The sequence below is a fragment of the Gossypium hirsutum genome, chromosome A06, assembly GCF_007990345.1.
Source record: "Gossypium hirsutum isolate 1008001.06 chromosome A06, Gossypium_hirsutum_v2.1, whole genome shotgun sequence".
Lineage (NCBI taxonomy): Eukaryota > Viridiplantae > Streptophyta > Magnoliopsida > Malvales > Malvaceae > Gossypium > Gossypium hirsutum.
Genome location: NC_053429.1, coordinates 90,933,269 through 90,945,070, shown reverse-complemented (window position 1 = coordinate 90,945,070; position 11,802 = coordinate 90,933,269). Strand labels below are relative to the sequence as shown.

Genomic DNA, 11,802 nt, shown 5'->3' with positions numbered 1-11,802 from the left:
TTAATAACTAAGATGTACTAATTGATGGCAAAAAGAAGAAATACAAAAAAGAACAAAGATGAATTATAATACCCATCAAGACGTTAAAAAAAAAATCGAAACTAAGAGCTCCAATTCATGCCATGAAGTATAAATTGTTGCCGAGAAACCCCATTGACAAGAGATCCAACGATCGTGCTAGTGTTGAATGGAGCGTTCTGAGGCAACTGATGACTCAGCAAAGAAACGAACGATGAGTTGGTATCATCAATGTCAGGGCTAGCAATGGAAATACTATTTAAATCACCATGGAATCTGGGTTTCCCTGATTGTGAACCTGTTGAATTTGGTTCATTATTCCAGTACTGTGGACCTGCTATTGCTTGTTTAACTGGGATTGAATTTGTCGTAGTTGCTGATAAAAACGCCATGGGAAGACTTTGCTTTGAGCTTGAAGAGACTGCGGTTTGTGAAATGGAGCTGTTTTGCATGCTGTCTCCTGTTAATATCCTTTTATAGCAATTTTCTTCATGTTCTACCAATGAACCATGATTTTGATGGCTAAAACTTGGCAAGGCTGAATGGTTTTTATCCTTTTCCATCAATCTTTGGCTATTGTTCTTCTTATAAATCCGGCATAGAACCCAATCATCAAGCTGAAGAGAAGACAAACAAGAAAAAGAAAATGATGATAGTCTTAAATATATGGGACTGTTAACAGATTATAGATATCTTTGTACGTACCCGTAAAGAAGCTCTCCTGTTGGGTAAGTCAACAATTTGAGCCTTTGAATTAGAATTACTGTCGATGAGTCTATATTCATGCATAATCCAATTCGTTTTGATCCCCTTCGGAGGCTTACCTCCATAGAAAACCAGAGCCTTCTTGACACCAACCTTTTGATTTCCATTCGAAGTTATGATGGGCTTATCTGTCCCCGTGGCCTTCCAATAACCCGAAGTTGTTGCTCTATTAGGCCTTGCTCCATTGGGATATTTCCTATCTCTTGGACTAAAGAAATACCACTCTTGCTCTCCAAAGCTTGCTTTATCTACAATATATGCACAATTCAAAGAGTTATGCACCAAGTATTTGACTGAAATACATGATTTGATCAACCAATAAACATGGTCTAAAATTAAATTTTTGGGCTCTTTATGTATACTTGGAAGCTCCCATGGATCGAACTTGTAAAGATCAACTTCTGCTATGATTGTAACCGGTAGAGGAACCGAAGCCACTTTCCGTTTGAGGTAGTGAACCACTAGCTCTTCGTCGGTCGGATGGAACCGAAACCCTGGTGGGAGCTGCGGGTGCGGCGAGGTGGATGATGGATCTGTACTCTCCATTAGTTTGCAGTATTTAACATTTTCTTTGTAATTTTTCATGAAATCTATAGAGTTCAAAGAATTGGTAACATGGTAGATGAAAGTAATGGACAAAATTTCAGATTACATGTTAAATGTTATAAGGTAAGGGGAGAGGGGAACAATGGGTTGGCTGACACCAATGGTCGGATGGCACGTAGGATGTTTCAGTGGAAGGTGTGCTGACAGGTTGAGAGCATGGGTTGGTAGGGACCACATAAGCGGACAAAAGGCAAGAAAATTGGGAAGGGACAGGTTTCTGGGATCGTAGGTTTCGAACTGTCTATACGCTTTCCATGTCATGCTTTTCTTATGTAAGATCTTCAAGCTTAGTTCAAGAAAAACTAATTTGTCAAGAGAAAATGAGTGTGAGAGGCGTGCATGCAAGCATGTCTGTTTTTGGCCATTTTTCTTCTTCTTCTTCTTAACAAAAATATATGAAAATGGTATTCCACCCACATTATTTACCAAAATAGTATGTTGTGGGTGATATAGAGGCGACACCAATTTTATATTTTAACCCCAATCATTACCTTACTATTTAAAAAAATTAATATTTTAAGAGTTGAAGGTGATGTAAAGGCAACATTATTTTATACAGTAAAAAATATGAAATATGATGGGGATTTAAGTGGCACCAGTTGTGCCTTCCTGATAGGCAGTACTAGTCTGGTTAAACCCATCAGCATTGTATTTTAGGGTTTCACTAGAAAATAGGTTTTATAGTTTATAAATAGTTTTAAGGTGTTGAAAAAAAAGGACGTGCTTAGAAGGCTTAGGTTAGTTGAGATATGCAAGAGAAAGAAAAGGGTTTAAAAAAAAAAAGAAACAACTTAGTAGTAAAGAAGATACAAGAGGAAGAGAGGTAATTTTTTTAGTGTAGTGTTTATTGTTATTTTTCATTTTTTTTTGGTTAAAGGAGGAGAGAAGGCAGCACCTAAATTGTTATTTAAAAGTAAATTGATTTTTTGTAGTTATTTGTTAATATTTTTTGTAATTAATTCTTTTTAGTACTAAATATTTGTTTGACTTAGTAGTATTTTTATTTAGTTTGAAGGTACATTTGTAATTTTTTTTTGTGGAAAAACTTTAATATTTGTTTGGATTTGTGGTATTGTGGTCTTTATTACTTTGATTTGTAATTTTAATTATTTATTTTTTTGATAGTATTTTTTTTTGAAATTGCATATTGAGAAATTTAATTATTTTTACAAATTTAGTACTAAAGTAGGATAATCAATTTTTCGCATGCGTTTATTTTAATGGAGTAATTTTGACAACAGTTGGATGTATATTTGAATGTCGTCAAAAAATAGCTCTGAGGTTTAATATAAATGTCTGAGTTGATGAAATGAAAGAAAGGATCAGTGCAAAAATTGTTAGACGTTTTGGGATGAAGATATTGAAATTATTCTACAAATTTGCAGTTTCATCAAATCCCATCAAATTCACCAAGATGGAACTTGTAGACGATGAAGACATAGAGACAATGGTCACTCTTTATTGTTGGAATTGGAGTCATTAAACTAATTCGATTAAGTTCTTTGCTGAGGTAGCTGATGTGGAACCATTTGAAGATTTCACTCCATTAAGTGAAGAACATGAAGTTCAAGATCCGTGTATAATGGTTTTAATAGCGTTCATTGATAGGTGAACAACTGTACGTAGGATTGACATTGATCTTAATGCTCTACCTGCGTTTGAGAACCTTAACCCGAGTCTCTGTTTACAAATACATTAATGGTGATTGAGACCAATGTGGATGATGATGATGGATATGATAATAATGATCTTTCTGATCATGAGGTTGAAGATTTTAGTGATCTCGATCTAAATGAGGTCCCGGATGATATTGATGATGAAAGTACGAATGGCGATGAAAATGTTAATATGTCTTTAGTTGGGAGCTCGAATCGAGGCATTGTGATACACAATGATCCTTGGGCACGCATGTGGAACATAGATCTCGATGTGATGCATGCATCTGAGTTCTTGGAGTACCTCGATATAGTACCTGCTCATCGGTTGGCCGTAGAATCCGGACGTAAAGAGGTTTTTATGGGCCAAAAATTCACAACCAATGAGGAGTGTGTATTTACCATTAAGCATTATAGCATGAATTTATCGCTTGATTACAAAGTCGTTGTGTATAAATCGACATTGTATATTGGGGAGTGTTGATGGTCAGTAGAAGGTTGCAATTGGCAGGTACGAGCCGCATTTATGCTAAAGTCACAAATGTGGGAGATTCAAAAATTTGTTGGGCCTCAGACATGCACTTCAACATGTATGACGCAAGATCAGCGCAAACTTGATTCCAAAACTATCTGCACATGCATCATGCAAATGGTGAAAAACATGCCGACCATTCCTATTTCGATATTGTTTCTTGAAATGTAAGAATGATTCCAGTACTGAGTGTCATACCAAAAAGTATAGATAGCTAAATAGATTGCCATGAAGTAGTTCTACGGAGATTGGGATGCATTGTACAATAAGCTACATAGGTGGATAGTCGCTTTGCGAGAGTACGTGCCAAGGATAGTCATTAAGTTGGAGACATGACCTTATTGCAGCCCGAACGACCAACTATAACTGGGAAGAAGAGTTTTCCATCGGATGTTCTGGATGTTCAATCCATGCATGCGAGCATTTCCCCATTACAAGTTGAATGTGCAAGTTGATGGGACATGACTATACGAAAAATATACACAGATCATACCTATTACAATTGCTGAAGATGGGAACTGGAACTTGCTCTCGATAGCATTTGCCATCATGGACAAGGAGAATATGAAATCATGTGAATTCTTCTTGACAAACTTGCGGATGTATGTTGTTGGAATGACAATATTTGCAACATATCCGATAAAGAGAATGGAATAATTGCCATGATTAGGCATTTTAGTGTTCCATGGAGATCCTGTTACTGAATCCAGCAAATCGTGGCTAACTTTCAGTAAGACCACAAGAATGCAGACTGGTGGAGACAAGTTGTGAAAATGGGTAAAATTTATTTTTAACATATGTTTTAAATGTTCTTGATACTTCAAAAAATTAATTTGAGACCGTAACTTGTCTTTTCTTAATATTTACATAGTGTACGAATTAGAACCACACCTTTTCATGCAAAGGATGACTAGACTTGAGGGTGACATACAAGGTGAAACGAAAATTCTTTTTCGAGTGCGGTTGGGATCAATGGAGCCGTGGAAATGGGCTCAAAGTTTTGATGACGGGGTTTGATATTTTGAAATGACCACCAACCTGGAAGAGGCAGTTAACTCTGTGTTAAGGCGAACACAACATCTTCCAATTTCATCTACTTTCTCAGTTATATTCTACAGGCTGACAACCTTGATGCCAAGAATGGGGTTGAAAATAGCAACAAAATGGACGCAAGATATGTATTTTTCGAAGATGTTAGGAAGATAATGGATGCAAACCATCGGAGATCGAGGTCGATTAATGTAGAAATATATTCTCAACAGTTTAAAACTTTTCGAGTTACAAGGCCCATCGATTGTCGACCAAGTATCCCACTTAAGTTCTACGGAGTTGATTTTTGAAACAGACAGTGCCATTGTGGGAGGTTTCAGTCACTTTGTTACCCCTGTGCGCACGTTGTTGCTACTTGTGCTCACGCCTCGATCAATACTGAACAATATATTGAATAACTTATTAGCATAATAATTTTATTTTAAATTAATTTAATAATAGTAATATATACTAAATTTTACCTTGTTATGAGTTGGAATTTATATGGTCCATTCGAAGACGTAAAAATGGAAGGTGGTACCGAGCCCATGATTGTAGTAGTAAAAGGCAACCACCAAATTTATTTTTTTCTAGTTTCATCGCCTGACACATCTCTTGGTACCATGTCGCCAACACTTTGGATCCTCAACTGAGTTCGTGAGCCTATTTAAAATTAACGAGTTTTATCATCCACCTTAGATGTACAAGGTTTCGTGACTTATCAGACATCATAATACCCACAATAATCTGAAGGATGTATGCCCGAGTGTGTCGTACTCTTCTTTCTTCAGTAGAATCCTCTGCCAGCTTCGTGAAATTATTTCGTAACCAGGCCATTTCAATCCGTACCTCCAGTAATCATCTCCGGTACCACACCCAAAAGTTTGAAAAGATAGTCCCCCAATTAGTAGACTGAACAGACCCGGTGACTGCCGATCTGTCCATAGATAGCCCCAACTGTAATTGTACGTCCTCTAGAGTGACAGTATACTCACCGCATAAAAGATGAAATGTGTGCGTATCTAGTCTTCATCTCTCCACCAACGCACTTATGAGTTTTGGGTCCAACTTACACCTCCGGCCTAAGTAGGCCACGTGGAAAAAACCTACTTCCCTCAAGTATGTTTCAATCAACGATGATGGACGACCAGATAGATTACAAATATGGCATTGCAAAATTTGATCTTCCACCTATTTACATAAAAAAGTATAAAAATATTAAGTTCAATTATAACTATGAAATAAAAAAAATTAAAAAAATTTAAAAGTTATTAAAAGTTATTCTTACCATTTGCAATTGATTGATGGAGATGTGCTTGTCACCAAGATGGATATAAGACTTGGCCATTACTAAATTGAACACAACAAATTTTTAATAAAAATACTATTTATTGGAATTATTTATAAAAAATAAAAAATATTAACTTAGATAAAAATAAAATTTAGGATAATAATTTGAGAGTTTTTTGAGAATTGTGAGAAATTTGAAAAATTAGGAAGAATTTGTGAGAATTGTGTGAAAATTGTTGGGGGGTTTATACTTTTATTTGGGATTGTTGAGGGTCTAACGACTAGTTCAAATAGTCGTTGGAGTTGACTGTTGGAGCACGGGTAAAAGGCTGCCCACGTGAACGCTTTTACAAAAATGCTTCCACATAAGTGCGTTTTACCTGGCATCAGCGAAAAAAACGCTGAGCTGGACGTGCTTTTCTATGTTTCCCTTGAAAACGACGTCAGCTCAATGTGTTTTTATGAAAACGGACCATTCCAATCATTTTTGAAAAAATTGGCCCATTTCTGTAATTTTTGTGAAAAAAGGGTCTTTTCTTGACAATTGGTCTATCTTATTACCTTAATTACTATTAACATTACAAAAACTGTTAAAATTTACGTTAATATCATTTTGTAACCAATAGCATGCTATTCGGGTCAAGGAAAAGTTAAAAAAATAAAAAATAAAAAATTATTAAAAAAATTCTAAAAATATCCAACTTCCCATTTTAGAACCTAGAAAACTATAAAAAATGAAAAGAATTCATAACATATTTTTGAAAATTATAATTTTTTTTAAATTAATGGAAAAAATATTTCCTTTAAATTGAAAAAAATCATTAATAATGGAACCCTCCTAAAATTTCATTAAATCATTTTTAGGTTTTTTCTTTAGAATTTTATGAATTCTTTGAAATTTAAGGGGTTTTTTTTTCAATTTTTAATGAAAAATTTAAATTTAAGGAATTTTTATTTTTACATTAAATTTTTGTTAATTTTAAAAAATTATGTTATGATTTTTTATTTTTTTTGTAATTTTCTAAGTTTTAATGAAATATTCATTTTTCTTTACACGTGGTAGTGTGTGATTGGATTCATATTTCATGATTGAGATGCAAAGCCTCTTTTAAGTCAATATGTTCACAATTTGATTTTAATGTTTGAGAAATCAAAGAAATTTTTAGATGCAAACCCTTACCCAATCCACTTCCAGGGAGGATTGTAGTGATTGGATTCTAAGTCCCTTTGCATAAAACATGTATCTTTCTATTTTTGAATAAAGCTATATTCATACTACAATTTTTTTACTTTTGACTGCGCGTATTAAAAATAAACTCTTTTTTTTTTTGAAAAATATAAATATAAATTAAGATAATAGTTTTAAAATAATTATATTTTGAAGGATGAATCAAATAGTTTCAGAAGTGGGTAATTACTTTAAGAGGTAGTCATTTATTAAAACTTATGACCCTTAAATAATACTTTACCATCATTTGTTAGACTAATCATTTTTTCTTCATCCCTTTTAAACCTTTTAGTTTTTAATTCAATAAAAATTATATTTTTCCCCTCTAAAAGCAATAATATAATTTAATCCTTTTTAATTTTGGTCGTTCAAAATTTTATAATTTTATCTCAGTCCGATTTCATCCTTAAATGACCAAATTTTAAATAATGTTGATATAATCTCTCTTAATCGAATTTGTAAGTAATATATGTGTACCATTTAATATTTTAACAATTCAACTATTGAATTTATCAAAATATTTACATTTATTATGCATGTAAATTTTTTAATCAATCCAATATATCTATAATATTGATCTAAAATGTTACCTATATTAATATATAATTAACAGTTAATTTTTTTATAAAATGAATAATTACAAAATTTTAATTTATGCCAAACTTAACATGCATGATTTATATTACTAGAGCATGAAATATAACGATTACATTACTAAAATATTAAATATATAAAAAATTAAAATTACTTAAATTTCAAAATTTGACATCATCTTTCTTCGTATAAATGATAAAAGTATATGTAACTTAATCTCTTTTACAAGAAACAAGGGAAAAATAGAAAATCTAACACCAAAGCTTCTCTCGGGAAATATCGCTATAATTTCTTAGCTATTAAATCAGTGGTCAACGCTTATAGATGAGATCTGACCATCCCATTAACATTTAAAAATATTCACTACAGGAAAATAGGGCTTTAGCGGCGTTTTATCAACAAACGCCGCAAAAATTTTAAAATACAGAGCAATAGCGGCGTTTCAAGAAAAACGCCGCTAAAACAGAGCAACAGCGGTGTTTTAGTAAAAAACGTCGCTAAAAACAGAGCATTAGCGGCGCTTTCGTTAAAACGCCACTAAAAACCAAATCATTGCGCTTTGGGTAAAACGCCGCTAAAAACCAGATCATTAGCGGCGCTTTGGATAAAACGCCACTAAAAACCAGAGCATTAGCGGCGCTTTCGGTAAAACGCCGCTAAAAACCAGAGCATTAGTGGCGCTTTCGGTAAAACGCCGCTAAAAACCAGAGCATTAGCGGCGCTTTCGGTAAAAGCAGCTAAAAGTCATATAACCCCTAAACGCGAACAAAAATCATAAACACTAATCTTATAACCCCTAAAACAATAATTATTAAAATTTATGGTTATACAATATATTAAATATTCTCTTATATAATCGTAAAAGAGATATATAGTATTGAATTTAAAATATTAATTAAATTAATTATCATTATAGTTTAAGATATATGGTTTAGGGTTTAAGCAGGTTTATGAGTTAACTATATATGGTTTAAGATTTACGGTTTAGGAGTTAACTAGTATTTGAAGGTTTATGATGAATTATGGGTTTAGGGATTATGATTTAGGGTTTAAAGGTTAGGGTTGAAGTTTACAATGGGACAATTATTAACTTCTTAAGAGATAATTTTGTTTCCAGATTCTTACATGGGATGTTATTAAGAAAGGGTGATTTTGAATGTGGAATTAGCATTTGTTGAACTATGTGGAATTAGCATTTGTTGAACTATTAGCTAGAAATTAACTGAAGAACATTTAAGATTCATGCTATTTTGTATATACTCATATTATTTAATATAAGAATATAAACATATATATATGTGTGTGTGTGTGTGTTTTAATTTGTACTACACTAACATTGGCCACACAAATTCCCAATAATATGTATACGATTATGGTTTAAGGTTAGCAGTTTTTAAAGTACTTTATAGTTTGGGCTTTATGGTCTAGGAGTTATGGTTGGTTTAAGGTTACCGAATGGTTTTGGGGTTTAAAGTTTGGGGTTAGGGGTTTTGTGTTTGTGGTCTAAGGTTTAGGGGTTTAGAGTATCAGGTTTAGGGTTTTAAATTTAGAGTATAATTTTGGATTTTAATTTAGAAGATAAATGTATATAAGATAAATATATATTATTATTTGGAAATATATATAAATATATATATGAAAAGTGGTTTAGTGTGCAATTGTGTACATGAATTCTGTAATTTGATGTAGATCTTGTAAAATATTTACGCGTTATTGATATAATAAATAGCATCATGTATTTTTTAAATTAATTTATATGCATACATAATATGTATTTTAAAATGTGTATTAAATCAAAATTAAAGTTTCAACTATAGTTAAGGTTTAGAGTGTAAGTTTATTGTTTGAGGTTTAAAGTTTAAGGTATATTATTATTGAATATTTAATATTTAGAATTTTATGAGATTCTTGGGAATTTGTACTAAACCTAATATAAATATATGAAATATAGATATTGTACTACACTAACATTCATCACAGTAACATTATTTAGATATAATTTAAAAGAAATTCTAAATATATAGTTTTAAATTTTGATCAATTTTTATAAAATATTGAGGTATTAGCGGCGTTTATACATAAAACGCCGCTAAAGATCGGAAATAGCGGCGTTTTTCAAGAAAACGCCATAAAATTTCATTATACATTACAGTAAAACGGTGTCGTTTCCTCTGAATAGTAATGGCTTTAGCGGTGTTTCTGTAATAAACGCCACAACTCGTATTAGAACGGCGTCGTTTTGTAGTGTAGATAAAAGAGGCGTTAGTGGCGCTTTGCTGAAAACGCCGCAAAAGGTCTCATTACCGGCGCGTTGCTGAAAACGCCACAAAATTTCCATATTTGAAACGGCGTCATTTTTTTCTCTCCTGAGGTTTATGCCCTTTACTCGAAATCAGTTTCATTTTTTGCTAAGTAATTTTCCCCCATTTCGTCTCTTCCTTCCCTAAATCCCTAAAACACCTCTTCTCTTTTTTCCCCAAATCATCCCCTAATTCCCCAAACTCGAAATCCCTAACATTTTCCCCAAGTCCCCTTTTTTTCCCCTTATTCTGTTCCCCCATCCCCAAAATCCCTAACTATTTTCCCTTTCCTCTCGTCGACGATCATACGCTTCATGGGTTTGAAATGGTTAGTTTTTGAGTCCCATTCAGATTAATGTGTAGTTACTGTATTACTTGCCTTTTTTTTTGTTTGAAATGGTTTGAAATGGGTTTGATCTCGATGATTCTCATCATCCATAAGAAATGGAAATACCCATCTTTTTTATCTTTTCCAATCTGATTCCTTTCTTAAGGTAAGTTATATTCTTCCTATGTCCTACCCAAGGTGTAGTTTTTTTTTCGAGATTCTAAGATTTGGGTTTTGTTTACTGATTGACTTCTTATTGCTTTCCTGTATGGATTTTTGGTTAAATTATTATTGTTATTATTATTTTTCGGATGTTGGGTTTTGAAACTTGTAACTCTATTGTTGAATTCCTCTATTCATTTTCTTTCAGTTATGTGAAGAAATTGGCTATGCTTTGACTGTTTTCTTATCCATTTGTTTATTATTTTTTATTGTTTGAATTGGAATTGTCCTGGGGTAGTTCTGTATTTATTTGCCTGGTACTGAATGTTAAAAACTGCATTTACTGTTCTGCATCCTGGAAAGGGACCTTTTGAGTTTTGAGCTTACTGGGCTGTTGTTTGGTTTTTCAATCTCTGCAGTAAAACCAGGTTTAGATGAATTTACAGTTTTATTGACATTATGTTCTATTTCACCATTCTTGAAATTATGTGAAGATTCTTTCTAATTTTCTCCTCGGTTGTCTCTAGAGTCTAGCCTAATATTGATTTTTCCTTTTCATGCATTTTGAATCAAATAAAAGAATTTTAGCATGAAAGAAAACGACACTTTACTTGCTTGCGAGAGTAATTTTTCATGGTCTTTTGGGAACCTACACATTGGGTTATTAACCTGTTCATGTCTAGTTCTGTGTGAATCATTTTATCCTCACTTGTTTCATGTTGGATTCTTTTTAGTTTCATACCCTCCATACTACCAAAAAGGAAGTGCTCTGTGAGACAAAGTCAAAAGTTCTAAGATATTTTTTCATTATAAAGTTTTTGTTCACCAAACCTAGAACTTAATAAAAATGATGGTTGTGAAATTTTATAAAAAATGTTACTGAAATGTTGGTAATGAACCAAAAAGAAGAGAATTGCTTGCCATGCTGAAAATTCTTGATGAGAGTCAAGAGAACAAGAGGTGGCTGTTGTCCTTAAACAAAATTGTTAGTATTGGAGTTTTTTCTTTTGCTTTCTGTCTTTAGAATATTGATATTATTTCCTATGATGCTCTGATTCATGTGTGAGTGGGAATGAGCATGCTAGTATTTGCTTGTACTTATTCTGAAACCTGTTTTCAGATGTAGGATAATGTGTTCGATTTGGGCACTTTGGGAAAGTCAAGGTTTGAAGAAACAGCTGACTGGATTTGCTAATTGTGTTATGTGCCTTGTATTTACAATTTTTTTGCAGAGATGGAAGTCATTTGTATGCTCATAAAAGATTTTGTATTTTTTTTTGCAGAAATGGTTTGAA

At 32.8% G+C, this 11,802-nt stretch overlaps 1 protein-coding gene across 1 annotated transcript; it reads right to left on the bottom strand.

The window, feature by feature from the left end:
• Positions 1-1,426, bottom strand: LOC107963599 (NAC transcription factor 25). Its single transcript, XM_016900050.2, has 3 exons — positions 1,146-1,426; positions 724-1,031; positions 1-635 (listed from the first exon to the last, which is right to left on the bottom strand). Exons 1-3 carry the CDS (start codon positions 1,366-1,368, stop codon positions 102-104), a joined length of 1,065 nt encoding a protein of 354 aa, XP_016755539.1. The 5' UTR covers positions 1,369-1,426; the 3' UTR covers positions 1-101.
• Positions 1,427-11,802: the final 10,376 nt, after the last annotated feature.

Bases quoted from the DNA above. Each gene is read 5' to 3' on its own strand.
- LOC107963599 (XM_016900050.2), bottom strand. From the start codon at position 1,368: ATGAAAAATTACAAAGAAAATGTTAAATACTGCAAACTAATGGAGAGT. The intron at 1,032-1,145 runs GTATACATAAAG...CATATATTGTAG, and splicing joins CGATCCATGGGAGCTTCCAA to ATAAAGCAAGCTTTGGAGAG. The intron at 636-723 runs GTACGTACAAAG...TCTTCTCTTCAG, and splicing joins ACAGGAGAGCTTCTTTACGG to CTTGATGATTGGGTTCTATG.